Below are 18729 nucleotides of genomic sequence, written 5' to 3' on the forward strand. Positions count from 1 at the left end.
TTTTTATCATCATCATCCAGGAGGACGCTCGAGTTTCGTGTTGTGTTTTATTTCTCTACGTTCAACATCAAATAAAAAGATGCGTCAGAGAAGTTTGTCTAATCATTTATTTTAATTAAGGTCTGGTATCTTCACTGAAACTCCCAAAGAAAAATACTCATAATTTATTTTACTCTCTGGTCGGCTCAATAAATTGTTTTCACGTGCTCTTTCTTGGTGGGAAAAAGAGGCGAGCTGATCATGAGCTGTAAGAAAACATCTCAGAGTTTGAAGACGTACCAGCCTCCCCTGCAGCGCGCTCAGGTCGGCCGCCGCCTGTCGCAGCAGCAGACGCAGTTTGTTGCAGATGACGTGGACCTTCTCCTTCGCCTCGATGCTGTCTTCTCCCGTGGCCTCCAGGAGGAGCTGAGAGGAGATCTCCTGCAGCGAGGACACCTGCCGCTGCCGGCTGCACAGCTCCTCCTGCAGAATCTGCAGCAGGGGGCGACAGAGAGCGCGAGAGTCAGACGATGACACACAAACAGAGTTCAGCCTCATCGTGATGATTCAAAGGAGCTTCTACATGTTCAAGCACTTTCAAGGAACCTAAAGCAAACATTTTCAAACCCCAGAACTTTTACAAAACACACAACTGTGAGAAATAAAGTTTACTGAGATCTGTGTATAGTGTTAATTGATCAGTATTATTTAGTTCTTGCTGATTTCAACACCAAGCGACGGCAAATAAATACGCTGAAGTGATCGTTGCACATAACAGATTATGTTGATAATCGAGCCGTGAAGACGTCTGGTGTTCTCACCGTCAGCGTGCCGCGGTGCTCCAGCAGGACGGAGCGCGGCGTCGACAGGCCGCTGATGTTCACGGCGTTCAGTTTGTTCTCGGCCTGAGCGAGCCACAGCAGCAGAGAGTGCAGCGTCTCATGGAACTCCTGCAGAAGAAGAAGAGGTCAGAGGTCAATGTTGGAGTCAGATCGCTGTTTTGTGTCTGGTGTAAATGTCTCCGTGTCTCACCTGACACTGCATGAGTGCAGAGTGCAGCCTCCTCTCCCAGCTCTCCAGGCCGCCGCAGGCCTGCGTCCAGCTGTGATTGGCCGAGCCGAGAGCCTCCTGGAGCTCCTGCAGCTCGGCGCTGTCGCCCCGCAGGAAGTGACGGCTGCTCAGGTTGACGGAGATCATCAGACACTTGTAGCTGTTGAAGGTCTTCTGCATGTCCTGGACAAAGAGACGGAGGAGATGAACGTCTGAATTTCACCGGCTGCAACGTTTCTTCACTGTTCAACTTGTTTTCATGCAGCAGTTTTTGTTTGTCACGTTTTAAAACTCCTGAGTCTTGTTCTGAACACCTTGTTTTGTGTGAAACCAAGAGAAAAGAAATTCTCCTCATTTTTTTTTCTTAGAGAAAAATGCAGAGAAAAAAAAAGACAATTTGTTCTTTCGTTTTAACAGATGGAATTTTTTTTTTCCACTAAAAATGAATCAACCGCAACTAAAAAAAATACTTTTTCTTGTTAAAAATATATCACTTCAGGGGAAAGAGGGTTTTTTTTTGCTCAGTTTTACACATAAAAAAAAATATTCTATCAAACTTTTTTCACACATGAAAAAAACGAGTCCTGAATTGGACATTTTTGTAGAAAAAAAATAGTTTCTTTTTTAGAAAAAAAAAATATTGTAGAAAAAAATTGGGGGGGAGAAAAAAAATATTTTGTAGAATAAATATTTTTTGAAGAAAAAAAAACATTTTAAAGAAAAAAATATTTATTTTTAGAAAAAGAAGATTTGGGGGAGAAAAAAAAAAGTCTTCTTTTTTTTTAACCACCATACAAACTTAAGGCTCCGGGGATATATTTGATGTTTTGACCATGACTACCTTTAGTTTCCTGATGTTGACTTCGATGTCTCGGATGCTCGTTGAGGGCGCGATCCGCTGCAGCCTCTCAAGCTCCGGCAGCACTCTGCCCAACCAGGAAGTGACATCACAGAGGTCAGAGTTGAGCTTCTGCCACTGCTCCAGGTCCTGCTTGATGTCCGTGTCGCTGGTGAACTTGGTTGCTTGTAGCAGCTCCCAGCGCTCGATCACACCTGCAGAGAAACACGAGACAGAGTTATGAAACACCGTGGAACTTAATGCAGACACATTTAAAACAGAGTGACACCTCTCACTGTTTGTTTATCTCTGCTGTACCTGTGCTGGTCTGTTTGTCGGCCGTGCTGCTGGTCAGACCAGGATCCTCCAGCTCCTCCTCGTCGTTCAGGATCAGTTTGACCCTCTTCACAGTGTTGATGCTGCCGCTGCACTCTGACATCAGCTTCGCCTGAACGCACAACAAAACACACGTTAACCTAAAACCGACTCGGTTTGAATCAATCACGCTGCATTTAGAAGATCTTCGGGTCCTTACGTATCCCCGCTGGTGGAAGGGAGTGCTGGTGGTGTGTGTGGGAGACGAGTTCAGCCCGTGGAGGATTTCTCGGGGAACTCGCTTCCTCTCCGGGGAGCCGGGCTGGTGCCAGCTGGGCGGGTCGGTCACCGACTTCACTGAGGACAGAGAGAGAGAAAACGTGTTGGATGAAAAAGGAAGAGGGATGAAACCACAACATATCACAATCTTACATGCATCAGGTATTTGTCAAATACATGCAAAAAAAAGAGAACAAAAATGAAAAACACAATCACAGAAGTAACAAACATCAGCATCATGCAAGATTCACGTTTTTGTATTTTGAAAATGAAAAGTTGCAGTGCAGCGCGTCCACGTCTGCAAGTCAAGGTACAAAACACAGTGTGTGTGAATGAAGTGAGGGATGAGGGTGTTCAGGGCTCAGATGGGGTTTGGGTTGTGGGTCTATAAGCACACAGTGAGGCAGACGCATGCAGCAGGCAGAGCGCCTACCAGAGGCCACTTTCACCGCGCCGACAGTCGCTTTAACCAACGACTCTGAGCTCTCTGTGACCTTCACGTCTGGAAGAGAGACATCAGCTTAGCCTGAAGAAAAACATTTTTTTCCTGCCGCTTGATTTCACACATGAAAAGATAAATTCTCCATGAAAAGAAATTGAATTAAAAAAAAAATTCTGTTTAATTTGGTTTGACAGGAGACGAGATGAGACAGCTGCTGTTCACACCTGTAACGCTCTGTTTCATCAGCCGCCTTTATTAACCTTTATATGAAATTCCTGAGGGGCCATGAGAAAATGTTTCCTTTTTTTCCATCTCGGAAAACATTTGAAAAAAAGATTCAGGAGAAAGAAAAAAAAAACATTTCTGTGAAAAAAATATCCAGGAAGATTTTTTTTTTTTCCATTTGTGATCAGGGTATTAAAAATTCAGTCGCGATCACTGGAAATTTGAGTGAATTATTATTATTATTATTTTTTGCTGTATCCAATTTCACAAAGTTTCTCCTCTCAGTAACTCTTAATAATTCCTTCTCAGAGATGTTCTGAGGGAGTCTGGGGAGACTGAAACACCAAAACTGAGAACGTGCTCACGAACATCTGCTGATAATATATGTGACAGACACACAGCACGTCTCTAATCACAGTGAATAATTAACCGATGACAATGGAAACATTATTACCTGACAGGGCGCTGAAGAAGGAGGCGTCCTCGTCGTCCTCGTGCGATGAAGATCCTCCCACGTCGACCGTGTGGTCCCACTCCAGCGGGATGGAGTCCACGCTGACCGGGGTCTCCCGTCCCGACCGCTCCAGAGGGGGAACCAGGAGGTGACACATGACCTGCCGTCCAGCTGGGACTCCACCCGCTGCTGGAACCTCCTCCTCCACCTCCTCCTTCTTCTTCCTCGAGTCCCTCCAGGAGGTCCCGTTGGTCAGATCGGGCGAGTCCTCCAGGTCTGTGTCCCGGTCTGACAGTTCCCTCTCCTCCTCCAGGACCTTCAGGAAGAGGAGAAAGAAACTAAGCACCAGGAAGTAAAGAGGAAATGTGGGTGGAGGTTACAGGCGCAGCACTGACCGGGCGTCTGTTGACGAGGCGGTGGTGGAAGCGGGCCACTCTGCCGAACACTTCCTGGCAGTAGGAGTGAAGCTCCTCCAGCTCGTCTTCGATCAGCACGGCGTCCAGCGGAGCGCTCTTCTGGATCAGGTTCTCCCCGAACACGATGAGGGCGTCGATCTTGTTGGTGTTCAGAGTGATTTCCTGCTGGAAGCCCTGCAGATGGAAGACAGCACACGTTGGTCATGAATGGAGCCACAGACTCTACAATATAACCTCAGAGTCACTAAGAGTTTCATGGAGCAATAAATCACATTTTCAGTTCCATCAGTGAAAACTGGGGAAAAAAATGTCCATATGTGAAATTATTATTATTATTTTTTTTTTCCCAATTTAGGATTTTTTGTATGTGAAATCACATAGTGGGAAAAAAAAATCAACAGAATTCTTTTTTTCTATATCTGCAAAACTGAGTGAAAAAAACTTTAAAAATTACATTACAGAAAAATGTTTATTTCTCTTGAATCTTTTTCAAGAAAAATTCCCAAGACAAAAAAAAAGGTACTTAAAAAGATAATGAAGTGATTTCAAGTCATAAACACGGAGAGAAAACAACAAAAACTAAGAGCGGCACCTCAGGAATTTCATATAAACGTTAAAAAGTAATGCAACCGAGTGTGACGAGCAGCAGACTTACGTTGAGCTGTCTCATCTTGTCTTCGACGTCGCTCTCGGAGAAGTGCTCCACGTTGGTGAGCTGGAGGTCCATCTCTGTGAGCCAGACCAGGATCCCCTCACGGGTCCCCTCGAAGTCTTCTCTCTGAGAGGTGAAGTGCTGCAGGAGCACAGAGCGAGACGAGGACGTCGGTGGATGTTAAAGGATGCTCAGATATTATCTAATAAACTGGAAAACTTACAACAAAACTGCAATAATTTACACTTTACTGTTAACTTTATACTGATCAAATACGTTTTTATGCTAACATGCTAACAGTGCATGTTTTACTTCCTGATGTGACTTTGTGCCTCCATCCACATGGTTACTGTGGTCTGAAGACCCAGAACTAAACAGAATTGATCTTCACCAACACGATCAGATGACAACAAAAAGCACACACATCAATCATCAGTCAGCAGAGAGGGTCAAATTACAGCTTCTGGAAACTTGGAAATGTAACTTGGTAATTAAACTCGACAGTAAAGTTTCGTCTCACAGGGGAAACATCAGCAGACGGAACAATCGCTGGATGAAAACAGGCCCGAGTCATTTTCCATCTCCACTCTGAGTATTAACCCCTGTGACTGTATATTTGCACTGAGCACCGTCGACCCTCTGCTGATGTGAACGTGGCTTATAGTGACTGAGCCCTCGGAGGCTTCCTTGATTACATGAAATCTTTATAAAGCAACATAAACACGCTCCATCTGCTCGCCTCGTGCCTCGTCACGTCTGAGAGGTGACCTCAATCCTGGAGGCTTAGTGAGCAGAGCGGGAAGACGCAGCACGCATCAGCTCGGAGAGGTCCGACACACGCTGATGTTTACTCTCTGACGGTGGTTCTGCTGGTTTTATCGAGGAACTGAACCCGGCTCACCTTGAGTCTGCGGAGGACGGCAGCCACCCTCCTCTGCAGGCTGTCCCACCTCTGGTTCCCCTCGTGGACCATGACTTTCAGCTTGCTGGCGGCGTCGGTTCGGTTCTCCCGGGCCAGGCGGCGGTACTGTTTGTTGACCAGCTCCAGCTGAGTGAGACGCTCGTGAACCTGCCGCTGGAACGCCTGAGAGGACGACATAAAAGACGAAAAAGCAGTGAATGTGACGCAAATACTTCACGTTACAAGAACATGTGGAGAAAGATACGTAGGAAAACATGAAGAGAAGTCAGACAGACAATAACAGAACAAAATAAGCTCAGTATTCTGCAAAACACAGACTGATTTCATTTGATGATATGAACTTGAAATAAAGAAAGGATCCGTCAGAGACAACTCCAGACTGATCTGAAGTCAGTTTATCAGTAAGTATCAGGATGATGGAAGTATCTTTTGGAAAATGATGTTGAAAAGGACAATGATGGAAGGATGAAAGAAAGGAAGGAAAGAAGGATGGATTGGTGAACAGATGGACCAATGGACAGACATGTGGCTCAATGAATTGGTGGATGGATGATGGATGGATGGATGATGGACGATGGATGGATGGATGGATAGATGGATGGATGGATGATGGATGATGGATGGATGGATGGATGGATGGATGATGGATGGATGGATGGATGGATGGATGATGGATGGATGGATGGATGGATGGATGATGGATGGATGATGGATGGATGGACGGATGGATGATGGATGGATGGATGGATGGATGGATGGATGATGGATGGATGCATCAGCTCAGGAGGATTAACAACCTTTTCCAGTCACTCTGTGGATTTGAACCTTCACCCTGCAGCTGGTTCTCACCGTCTCGCTCCCACAGCTCCCATTACAGCCACCAGTATGTAGGTCACTGGTCCTCCACAGCATGATGTGAGTGTGTGTGTGTGTGTGTGTGTGTGTGTGTGTGTGTGTGTGTGTGTGTGTGTGTGTGTGTGTGTGTGTGTTTGTGTGTTTAGAGTTAGAATCACCATCTACACTGAATCCCTGTTGCCATGGAGACCAGATTATCAGACGCTAATCTTAGTTTTCTAATCCGGGCTGACACATCAGAAGCTAAACTCTGTGACCACGGCAACAGCACACCTGAACCTGATGCTGGACTGAGACTGAGACGTTTAACATCTCAGGGCGAATCTCTGAGCACGACCCTGTTACGAGCAGCAAAGCTCATTTTCTTTTAGGTCCAGTGAGGTTCTGACTACCCGACCACAGCCTGAGACGACAGGACTTCTCCTGTTAACTGTCTTTAGTTAGATTTTCAAGTATTCTGACAGAGAAACTTTGATTTTCTCACCTCAAACTTCTTGAGCTCTTCCTTAGCGCTGGTGTAGAGGACGTCGGCAGAGTCCGGGTGGGCTGCTGTGAGCTCAGATGTCTTCAGCCAGTCTTCGAAGCGAGAGAAGTCGTCCAGGAACTTACACCAGAGACGCCAGGTCTCCTCGATCCTGACAGCAACAGAGGAGATCAGTGAGAATCGTAAGAATAAAGATTTAACCGTAAGATTTCTGTTTGTGAAGTTGTTCTCGTCTCTGAGCGCTCACCTCATCCTCCTCTCCATGGACATGGCACAGATGTTCCTCCAGCGGCGGTCCAGGCTGCGGGTCGTCTGCTGGATCGAGTCGTTCTCCGAGTCGCTGCCGCAGGCGTCGGCATCGTGGAGCAGGACGTCACAGAGCGTCAGCACCGACGCCACGCTCTCCGTGTGCTGCTCGATGTCCCGCTGCAGGTCCTGCGGGTCCAACAGAACAATGTGACCTTCTTGTGCAGGTTAATTGGCGGTGAGATACAAAGTGCGTTTGATTGGCCGCTGATGGTTAGTATAAAGTAATGTACAACACACAAAGTCGACCATTAGCATCAGCGAGGAGTTTGGACACGTCTCTGTTTAAAGACGTCTCATTTTGGACCTCGTCGACAGAAAACCTCTACAGAACGGTCTAAATGGTTTTTGCTGTCAGCCACAGTGTCATCCACAGGGTTTTTTTCTTTTTTTTTTAAGCCTGACAGCACTTTGTGCCGCTGCTCGTTTGTTCGAAGTTACCACTCTCTGGGTTGCCACGGCGACAACTGAAAGCTTAAAGAGCCCATCCACACAGGGGCCATTTCAGCCGTCCCTCATCCGCTAATGGCGAGAGCTGCAGCCTTTTTCTGAAGGGACCGTCTCTTCAGCCACCGCGGCGCTCCACTCCTTCCTCACTTTTAACAAATCCACTCGTGTTTTCTTTCTTTCTGTCGCCCGTCTCTCGCTCTCCTTTCATCCACTGTTTCTTTCTTCAGACTTCAGGCGGTTTTCAGGTGTAAGCTTTTCCTTAATTTACAAAACACCCCACGATGAGCGTGAGATCATCGGTGCCTCGCTAAAGGAGCGAAGAGCAGCTTTTTACATCGTCGGCAGTTTGTGATATTAATGCAGCTGCGCTCTGACCGAGAAATCCATCATACAACCAGAACAAGAACTAACCCAAACTCTCCTGGAACCTGTGGTTATCAACAAAAGGTTCTGGACAAGAAAAGCTCACATGCTGCCATTTCTAACTGTGGAGCACTTTCAAACTTTAGAAAACGCTGAACTTCTCAGAAAGGCAACGAGTCAAAGGTGCACTCCACGAAATAATAACAAACCATGTTCATGTTCAGTGTCGCTGTGATGTTTAAGAGTATTTTAGGAGTTCATCATCACAACATTTCAAAGGTCAACAAAGATATTCTGGTTTATAATTTTCTGTGATTATTGCAAAATTCATCTATTTCCTTCCATCCTGTGTCGACACACATTTTGCTTTCTGAGGGTCGTTATTTCAACTGTGCAGAAAGGACTCTGAACCTTTCCATCCGTCCACTTCCTCTCCTGCCAGAAACTTTCCCTCTGCTGGTAGAGTAGCAGTGGAGTGGACGACTTCGTGCTCTTTGGGGCCGCCGGCTGAGGCTCGGCTCTCAGCGCATTTACCGTCTCTCAGCCCAGCGTGGCAGCTTCCTCCTTCATCCAGCAGCTTGCTGGGATTTTACTTTGCAGCACACATTACTCTACTCTTGTGCTATTATGCTGTTGACCACGACAGGGTGGCAGCAACATAAAGGGTTTAAAAGCAGGTGAGAGTGAGTAAGGTACTTCCTCAAAGTGCCCTGTAGAGTCTCCGACAGCTTTTTGAGATGGTAAACTGACAAAAGCTACTGACTTAATATTCGCCAGGTTTGACACTCCAGACACATCGAAAACTCTGCTGGAGCTTTTCATTAAAAGCAGACGTCACTGCTTCTCCGCCCACCTGCTGCTCGGCCAGTTTCCTCTGGATCTCGTCGCCGTGGCACACGTTGTAGACCACCGGCTTGGCCAGCTCCGCCTCGATGCGAGATAGCCACGTCCGCAGGTTGCTCATGTTCTTATCGAGCTGCTGCACCGTCACCAGCGTCTCCTTCAGCTTCCTCACCCTGCAGAGAGAAACACGTCGGGTTACAGAAGGTGTCGCCCGAGTTTCAACGTTTAGAGATCAGCAGGTGTATCTGCTCTGGCAGTGAACTCTTTTATCTCTACATCATCGTAAAAACTTCTGATATCAATCTATCAGCTGGTATTCATAAATAAATGTGTGGTTATAAAAACATGTAATGGAGGCAGGTCAGTTATAGATACAAAAGTTATTTCTTAATCGTGTATTGTAAGAACAAACAGGTTTTTACATCTGACAACATACATGCCGATACTGTGTTCTGTGATTGGCTGATATCTGCTGATAAAACCGTCCAGCAGATATATTGATCAGGCTGTGATCTCTACGTATTTGTGTCCTTGCGATGCCAAAACTCCCCTCTTGAGAATCAATAAATCATCATCTTATCTCTGAACTCTGATCCCAAAGAGCAGCTCAACCAACAATTTTCCAGACTCAAAGCCTTTATAATCACATCAGAGTCGATCTGAGTCACTTTGTTTATGTAACCAGTCGATCATATTGATCTGATTGTACATTCTGATCACAGCTATTTCTTTTCTTCTAATTCTGACACAAGGGAACAACAAACGTTTCATGTTTCAGATTTCGGACAATGTTTGGTTGACTGATTGTGTTGATAAAACACAATGGAGCATTTTTTTTTTAACAGACTATAGATTTAAATTCAAACAAAGTCCTAACTTTGAACATGTGACAGTTCAGTGTGACGAGGTTCATACAGAGTGAGCTAAGAAAGACTCAAGTCTGTAAACAATCCAAGATTTTGTCATGAAGATGATCAAAAATTCTAATTCCATTATTCACATAAACCTTCTCCACTGTCTCTCTCATGCAGACTGAGATTGAAAGATAAAATTCTGTGCAGCGACACATCAGATCTGCAGGATGCCTACAAATAATCACTTGGAGATGCAGCGTGAACATGTTGAACGCTGCCGTCCACACTGAGAATCACTGTTACTCCGCTCGTCTCCACGGTTCAGACCAGCCGTGTGGCAGCTCGTCAGTATCTGAGAGGCGCCGCTGTCGTTCTCAGTGTGACACAACGGGAGCCATTATAGCGGAGCTGCAGGCTGACCTACATCTGACTGTTGTCTGGGAGAGAGGCTGCATTCCAGTTCAGCTCGCAGGTCACTGACCTACATCACATCCTGCTCCTGCAGCGTCAGTCCACCTCTGAGTGTCAGTGCAAATATGCTTTAGGTGATGTCATTCTGATATTGATCAGTGCAGTTTGGTTTGTTCTAAAAATACAAGATACATAGAACTTTGGTCTTCTGAGGCTGATATTGATCAGCTTACAGAACACTTCACATCTGTGCTGTTGATCTTGGTCTCTTGGTTTTATGTCATCGTCACAAGAATTGTCACCAAGATACAAACCAGGCAGTTCTACAGTTATGAAACAAACTTCAGCTCTCTTTGGTGAACAAACACACTGTTTCCAGTTTCAGCAGCGACATTTCTTTTTTACTACAACTGTTGTTCTCTCAACAACTGTGAAAAAATGAAGATAAACCAGGTTGTAAATATGTTGATGTTGAAGACAAAATGCTTCACACAGTTTGGCTGATAGTGCTGTTGTTTTGTTTTGTTGTTGTTTGTTTTGTTTGATATGTTACTAGTTTTTTCTCTTTTTCACCGAAAATTCTAATTCAATCACAAAAATGTATAAAATCAACCCCATATGAAACTTCTTTTATATGAAATACATCATGTTTTCCAAAAGAAACTGCTTCAAATGGCTTTTTAAATGCAAAACAACTACCAACTTGATGATAAGGATTTTCAGATCGTCCTACAAAAGCAGCATGTTTTCCTTTAGCTGCTATAATCTGTAAAAAAAAAAAATCACCAGACTCGGAGGAACATGAGTCTCACCGGACAGAAATATTATGCTGTGTCCATCCTGATGAAGAGGAGGCAGTAAAAATGACTGCGTCTCATCCAGACAGATGTATGTTTTCACACTCTTCGGATCTGTGTGTGCAGGTTTCGTGCTGGCTCAGACACCGTTCAGCGTGTCAGCGCAGCCGAATGATGCAACACAGCATCAACAGGCAGCTTTCATCCGACTGACACTGAAGCTGCAGTCTGGACACTGAACGCTGCTCTCTGATTTCCATAATCATCAATCCAAGATGCTGACGCTGCAGGAGCCGGCTGGAGGAGGAGAAGCTCCTGCTGTCCTATTTCTGGCTCCTGACGCTGCTGCATGCATGTTTGTGTTTGTGTGTGCAGATGTGAGCTCCATGTTTCCACAGAACAGGAGGACGTAGCTGTAGATGGAGGGGCGGAGAGCAACATCCATGACATGCTGCTGCCATCAGAGACAGACATGTACAGGCTAACTGCACACACACACACACACACACACACACACACACACCTGCTGTCCGAGCAGCCACCTCGGTTAAATACCATCACACACACACACCAGATGACTGGAGCTGCCGTCTGAATTGAATTAGCTGTGAATGACTCTGCGTGCATCGACAAAGCTCAGCCCATCCCCCTCTGCTCCTGCTCGCCCCGTCTCCTCCTCCTCCTCCTTCTCCTCCTCCTCCTCCTCCTCCTCTGTCTCATCACAACAAAACACCCCGTCTTCTCCCCTTTGCACCCGTCTGCCTCCTCAGACTCACACCGGCTGCTCGTGCCGTGAGGTCTCGGGATCATCACGAGAGGTACTTACGAGCTGGTGAGGAAGCTACTCCATCGCGACGGATCATCCGCTCGCAACAACTGCCCCCCCCCCCCCCCCTTCCTCTCCTCCTCTTCCTCCATACCTCCCTCCCTCCTCTGTAGTCCCCTCCTCCTCACATCTGGATGCAGTATCAGGTTCACTCAAGGATACACAGCAGGAGCTCAACTGTCAGTTATCATTAATATTGAAGAAATTATTGAAAAATGCATATTAAAGCTGCCCAGAGTCCATAGAGAATTCTTCAAGATGCTTGTTTAGAGGAACAAATTGTCTAAAACCCCAAAATGTGAAAGTTATAATGATATAAAACAGAGAAAAGCAGCACATGTTCGTATTCAAAAGGCTGGAAACAGCCCTGCTGTACTTGAAATGCTTAATTAAAGATCATATTTGAGTAGAAAAGTTGATATTTTGCCTGGAAACAAAAGTGTGATATCACTTTACGACCTGCACAAACAGAGACAAAGCAACAGAAGCCCATTAAAGTTAGTCCAGGTTCTGAGCTGATTACAGGCGCAGCCGTCAGCCGATGTTACTGTTACTGGACACGAGCTCGGACATTACCGCCGACGGGCCGGAGCCGCTGGCACAGACAGACCCAGCAGGGAACCCCCGTCTGGAAAACCTCCATCTGCCACCTTCTTCGATTTCAAATAAACCAGCCGGCCGGGGCACCAAGAACAAGTAATGCATGACAGGACAGGTCAACAGGTGGAGGAGAGAGCGAACGAAAATTACACAGAAACAGACAAAAAGGATTGAAGAAAGAAAGCAGAAATCGAAAGCGCTTTTCAGACGTGGAAGACATAAAACTGCCGATTTCATCCGTCTGTTACAGTCACAGCTGCCGTCACTGACACAGTGCTGAAAGCTGAATCTGGGCTTTGTGTCACAGAAAGACAATTAATACACAAACACAGTGGAATCAGCCTGAAAACTAAAAGACCCCAAATCTCAAATTAATCTTATTTGCAATTAAACACACACAGACACAACTATAATTCAACTTCACTGCTGCACAAACAGACGACTCCACCTCCAGCCTCACAATCGCTTGTTCCAACTTAACAAATCACTGCCGTAACCGAGACAAGCCGGCGGCACGAGGAGCGAGCCTTCATCACCATGACGACCACCTGAAGGAAAAAAAAAACAGCCGAGGGGTTGTAATTGAGTCCTGTGTGGATTTTATGTCAGCATTAAACTGTCAAACAACACAAAGCTAAATAAAAAGTGAAACGCTCCACTTGAAATTAACGACTTGACAAACAGCATTTAACTGTGTGACCATGAAAGACGTACATGTGCTGTAACAGGTGTGAGCAGGAGCAGGAGGAGGAGGAGGAGGAGGAGGAGGGAGATTGCTTTTTAAAGACAAACATCTGCCCCACGTGCATCTTCTTCAGACAATGAGGAGAGAGGATGGAGGCCCCCAGGCGGCCCCCGAGGCCGAGGGCCCGTTCGGCACAAAGGCTCGTGTCAGCAGACGGCAGCTGCTGGGCCGACTGACGGAGCTCCCGGTTTGTTTTGGGGGACAAAGCCGAGCAGCGGGCCAGTGTCAACGAGTCTAATCCCTCGGCAAGTCCGACCTCAGCAGTCATCTGCCGTAAGTTAGTGAGGCGAGATGCACACAAAGGCCGAGGGATGCTGCAGTCATCACTGACTCTGAGTCAGCTCCTCTACAAACATGTGACACACTGCTGCAGGACTCTGAACGCACCATCCAGTGACATCACTGACTCACTGCATGGCCGTCAAACTTCTTTTCATGTTGTATAGAAGAGAGAAGTAGTGAAATGGACACGGGTTATAGAATAAGAAACGCTGCTTTAAGAGGTGAAATCTTCGCGAAGAATTAAGGGACGGATCAAAACTTTAGGTTACAGATGTAACCTTAGTTCTCTGAAAACATGCACGAGGTGTCTCGGATCATTGCTGCAGTCAGGTTGATAAACAGGAGTGAAGATAAATCCACTTTTTAATCCCAAAAAAAAGTTTTAAAAAAAGTCATCTCAGAGTTGGGTCGGTAAACGGATCTGAAACATGGCAGACTCCAGAAGGTCCTTCTCTATCTGCTACAAACAGTGGCCTGGTGGTATACATGTTTAATATTCATAATATAATTTAATAGATCTGGGAAAACAAAGTGCAGGTGCCATCAGATCCTTAACTCGTGCAGAGCCTGGGTGGATCATACTAGTCTCAGTGAAGGCTGAAACCCACCGATCAACAAAGCTATTTTAAGCCCCTTCTCTAGTTTTTCACACCAACACTAACGCTGAATAATCTCATTTCATCCTTGACCTGCACCCCGAACTGCTCCGAACAACACAAACTTGTCAACGTTGAAAAGGTTTCCTGATCATGTTAAGCAGCTTGAGGAGAGACTCTGCTCATGTTCATCAGCTTAGTTCACCCCTCGCTGCCGTCTGCAACAGGAGGTCCTGAGTCTCACGATGGGTTCTGGCTGTCAAGATGATGATTAATATGTCCGGTCTTTGTTCTGTGGCTGTTTTTCCTTGTTTGGCCTCTGTGTTGCAATGAAGAGTAATCTGAATACAATCATCCTTCAGACCATCGTGTTCTTCCAACTTTGTGTCAACCTTTATAGGGAGGGTCTGTTCCTGTCAACTGTTCTAATCTCCAGTGCACAAACCATAAAGAAATGGTTTGGATAAGTTGGTGGACTGGACTGGACCTGCCCTGAGCCCTGAGCCCTCGACCCCACCCGACATGTTTGGGATGAACTGGCACACACAGAGAAACCAGTATCTTCTGCAGCGGTGGTCTAATAAAATCTAAATCAACAATGTGACAACTGCACATTCCACCACAGACACGAGGCTCGTGCCTCAGCAGCGGCTCATTAACGGGCTTAGCCTCGTTATGCTGGTCAGTCTCTGAGTGGGGGGGGGGGGTGGGGGGGGGCAGCTGAGGGGAGGGGAGGGCAAATCCACTATTGTGTGTCAGACTCCCTCTGCTCTCTGGTCCCCTTCTATTGTTAAAGACAGAGGGCTCATCTCTGTACAAACAACCAGTCATGATAAAAAAAAACCCTCCACACTGACATGTTCAAAACATGACATGTTTAGTTCAGAGATTCAGAATCTGGACATTAAGTTGGATGAATTTAATGTGAAAACTTCCCCTCCGAATATAAAGTGCAACGAGATTCAGAGCCTGAGAATAAACAGAGCAGCCTCGGTCACTGAGCAGCCACCATATGGCAGATCTAAGTCAGTCATTCTCATGGAGGATAAGTCACCTCCACCCCCTCCACCCGGATTGGTTTAACCCATCTGGCCCTGAGACAACATTCCACCGCTCAGCTTGACTCAGCTGGCTGTATTTCATGAACTTAACATCGACGAAAACACAAAGTCCTCTAAAAGGTCAAAAAACAGGTAATTATGAGGGGGCAGAACGAAGCATCGGTCCTGTTGTTCGGCAGAGATGTAGCAGTAATTGTTGTGCACTCTGCCTCCCTGCATCCGCTCTGCAGCTCAGCGAGGACACGGACGATAATAATTACCGTTCTTTGACGACGGGAAAGCCGAGTTACTGAAGCAGAGGGAGGAAAAAACCCTCTGCTAATGCATGATACATGTGTCTGAGATCAACCTTGTTAGTGGTGAGGACACAAAATTACCCACAAACTCAGAACATTCAAACCAAAACAGGCTCCAGTTTGAAGATTCGTACGATGTGAGAGGAGATCGAATCCAGAACTCTTTATTATCAGGTCGTGCTCCCTGCTAATGAGAAAATATAACCTGCTCACATTCAAGTCTGTCTTTCCCTTTTAAAACCCTTTAATCACATGGAATTAGACGTGGAAGTTTGTTTCCAACCGATAAGCAAAATTTAAAATGTTGCAAACAAATGTAAATATCCAGGAAGCAGCTTCTTCTTCTTCTCTCACACAGCCGATCAGTCATGTGAGTTAAATGTTCGCTTAAACTCTTTTTTTAAGGGTGTATGAGGTTTTTTTTTACAAACTGAGTTTTCCAAACGGTGCAGCGCTGCTTCATGCAGCTCAGCAGTGAAGAGACACTAAGCGGATGCGAGGACATTTCAGCAGCTCCTCTGTGTGTTGGAATGAGATTTGCATTTGTGGATTAATAACAATATCGCTCTATCCTCTGTCGGCTCAGAGGCTTTTATACTTTAATCTGCAGCCACAGGAGAAGAACAGCTGTGCTCCCAGAGGGGAAAACCAACAACGCTCTGTCAACAACAACAGTTTGTTCTGCCTGGAACAGCATTCTCAAGCTCAGCAGGGCACGTTTAATATTTTGGCAGCATGTTATCGTTGACATGCTAAATGCTAAAGCTAATATATAACGTGCTGTCGTCTTACCTGGCCTCGATGTGGTCGAACAGATGCTGCCAGCGGTCGTTGACGTCCTTCAGCTTGTCGTTGATTTCCGTCTCCTTCGTCTTGTTGCTGGCTGTGATGAGTTGTTCTCCGAGCTGCTTCAGATGTGTTTTATTCTCGCTGAAGAGGTTGATCTCTTCCATACAGTCCTGGATGAGAAAAGCATGGAATAAGTACCTGCACGTTCATATTATAACCACAGGAGTGATTCAAATGTCATACTGGTATCATCACAGCTAGAAGTCTGGCAAAAATGATGAAGGTTCCAATTTAATGTCTAAAATAGGACAAATAAAAACAATTTAATATTAATTTAAAATCACAAATCAAACCAAAATCCGTTCAACTTAAGAGTTACTTAAAAATGGAACATTTTACAACAACTTACTACAGTTTCAATCAGAAATGAAATGAAATATATGAAATGATATTAAGATGTCTGTACGCCTAAAACCAAGAATGAATATTGACACGTTTCTCTTAATTCACCCTTCAGTTTAGGCAAAGGATCTTCTGACTTGGAAGTTTGCCAGAGAGTAAAATAATCTCCTGACAAGAGTCTGTGTTTCAGGGCAAGACACTAAATTTAAAGCTCCAGGAGCCTGAAAGGGTTCAAACCCCCCGCCAGGGCAATAAGTTTGGTTTCTATAGAGCAATCGTCTTTACTGCCCTCGACTCCCGTCTCACACACCGTGACAAATGAAAAGGGCTGCGAGCTCGACACAAAACAAACCCACGTGGTGCTGCCGGGGCTCCAACAGCTGTCGACTCTTTAACAATCAGGAGGGAATTCACAGCGTTTTTGAAAAGCCCAGACCGTCCCTGCACCATCACCACCACCTCCACCTCCTCCACCCAGACACCAAGCGGCTCAGAGTGACACGGCAAAACAAACACGACCACAGAAGCCAACGTGTTCCTGTGTCAAACTGTTGTCTTTTGTATTTTTCTGATACAACTTTTAAGGTTTTCTGCAGTGATGGAGCTCAAACAAGGTGATATTTCTAATCTGCATTCGTGTCCTTAAATTCCACCAAAGCCCATTCAAATTTTCTAAGTTTTTAAATCATTCTTCTACCAAGAAGCACTGGCAAATGTGCCGAAAAGAAATAAAATCTCCTTGAAACTTACTGAAACTACATGATTTCATCAGCCAATAAATAAAGTGTCTCATTCACACAGTCATCAGCTCTGCAGGATGAGTTACACGCTGAATATCATTAATGTCTCCCACCTTCTTGAGTTTCTCCACCATCTCCTCGATGTTGAGGTCGGAGTTGTGCGCCACCTTGTTCTCCATCTGCGTCAGCCACTCGCACAGCTCTTTGTTCTTCTCGTTGAAGATGATCCAGGCGTTCAGACGATCCGCGATCTCCTGTTTACGCAGAGACACCTGAAACACAGAGGAATGGGAAGAAAGAAATCAAATTCAGCTTTATTACTTTAAGATGCTCAGTCTGAACTGTGTGTGGCTATTCTGTCTTATTAATAATGATAGACATGCACACATCAGTTTACTTTCTTCTCCTTCTCCTCATCTCTTGTTTATTGTCTGATTAGCAACTTAAGACATAAGAATGGAGCTGGAAAATACTCAGTGGTCATCAAACGAAGCCGATGGAAAAAGACTAAATCCAGTTCAAACATGAAGTCAATATCACTCAGACAACAAATAGAGAACGGGAATCTTGTCTCTTGGCAACAGATTCTGCTTTCATGTGCAGATATCTGATCCAACAGATCAGGTCCTGATCCGTTCACTCACTCCGCTGATTTACTGCTTCATGCCCCGAAGTGAGGCAGAAAAAAATCAAAATCATCTGTTAAAAATGAGGATAATGACGTGTATTTTTTTGGACAGAGCTTGAGAGAGAAGTTCAAACCCTGCTCACCTCCACACACCTGGACACTGAAGTAAGAATGTGTGTGTTGAGCTTTTCCTGTTTCAGAATCATAAAGAACTTCCAGCGTTGGAAAGATGTCGGTGGAGGGGAGAGTTCATGACGTGACTGATTTCTGAGGGCCAAGCTGATCTACGTATGTTAGGTATCTAGAATAAATATTCACTTTTACAAGAGAGGAAGCTTCATTGAAGTCTGTAACTGAAATATATCTCCTGTTCTCCTCCAGTGAAGAACAACATGTTTACCAGGAGGTGTGATTCACCTGCGAGTGACACAAACAGTAAAAAGTGAGAGTCAGTGTGACTCCCCTCCCCCCCCAGACTCATTTCAATACAAAAGCTCTTCCTCCTGAAGCCTCTCAGCTCATTACTACATCTCTCTCCTGTCACCATCTGTTCCCCCCAATACCCACAATGCCCCTCAACCCCCCCACCACACACACACACACACACACACACACACACACACACACACACACACACACACACACACACACACACACACACACACACACACACACACACTCTGACTTGTTGGTCTCTTCAGTTGCCCCATAACGACTCACTAGATTTACCAACTTAGCTCCTCATTAAAGGCTTAACAGTCATGAGAGGAGGACGACAAAGAAACTGTGAACGCAGATTCAGCTGCTGCAGATGTGAGAGCTGACAGCC

General features: G+C 45.5%; 1 protein-coding gene and 1 long non-coding RNA gene across 2 annotated transcripts in view; one reads left to right on the forward strand and one right to left on the reverse strand.

Moving 5' to 3' along the window:
• Nucleotides 1-18729, reverse strand: part of syne2b (spectrin repeat containing, nuclear envelope 2b) — a 100846-nt gene that overhangs the window by 2638 nt on the left and 79479 nt on the right. Inside the window, exons 110-125 of the mRNA XM_037072237.1 lie at nt 17386-17544; nt 16134-16300; nt 8884-9046; nt 7159-7346; nt 6912-7062; nt 5552-5734; nt 4654-4791; nt 3978-4172; nt 3583-3898; nt 2895-2963; nt 2403-2539; nt 2186-2315; nt 1871-2082; nt 1012-1212; nt 801-929; nt 280-471 (exon numbers count right to left, since the gene is read on the reverse strand). Of these exons, the coding sequence (XP_036928132.1) occupies nt 280-471; nt 801-929; nt 1012-1212; nt 1871-2082; nt 2186-2315; nt 2403-2539; nt 2895-2963; nt 3583-3898; nt 3978-4172; nt 4654-4791; nt 5552-5734; nt 6912-7062; nt 7159-7346; nt 8884-9046; nt 16134-16300; nt 17386-17544 (2730 nt within the window). The remainder of the gene's footprint in view (nt 1-279; nt 472-800; nt 930-1011; nt 1213-1870; nt 2083-2185; nt 2316-2402; nt 2540-2894; nt 2964-3582; nt 3899-3977; nt 4173-4653; nt 4792-5551; nt 5735-6911; nt 7063-7158; nt 7347-8883; nt 9047-16133; nt 16301-17385; nt 17545-18729) is intronic.
• On the forward strand, nt 10947-11808 carry LOC119004592. Its single transcript, XR_005070256.1, has 3 exons — nt 10947-11026; nt 11311-11409; nt 11706-11808. It is a non-coding gene; the product is annotated as an uncharacterized LOC119004592 (long non-coding RNA).

This window comes from Acanthopagrus latus, chromosome 16 (assembly GCF_904848185.1).
Source record: "Acanthopagrus latus isolate v.2019 chromosome 16, fAcaLat1.1, whole genome shotgun sequence".
Classification (NCBI taxonomy): Eukaryota; Metazoa; Chordata; class Actinopteri; order Spariformes; family Sparidae; genus Acanthopagrus; species Acanthopagrus latus.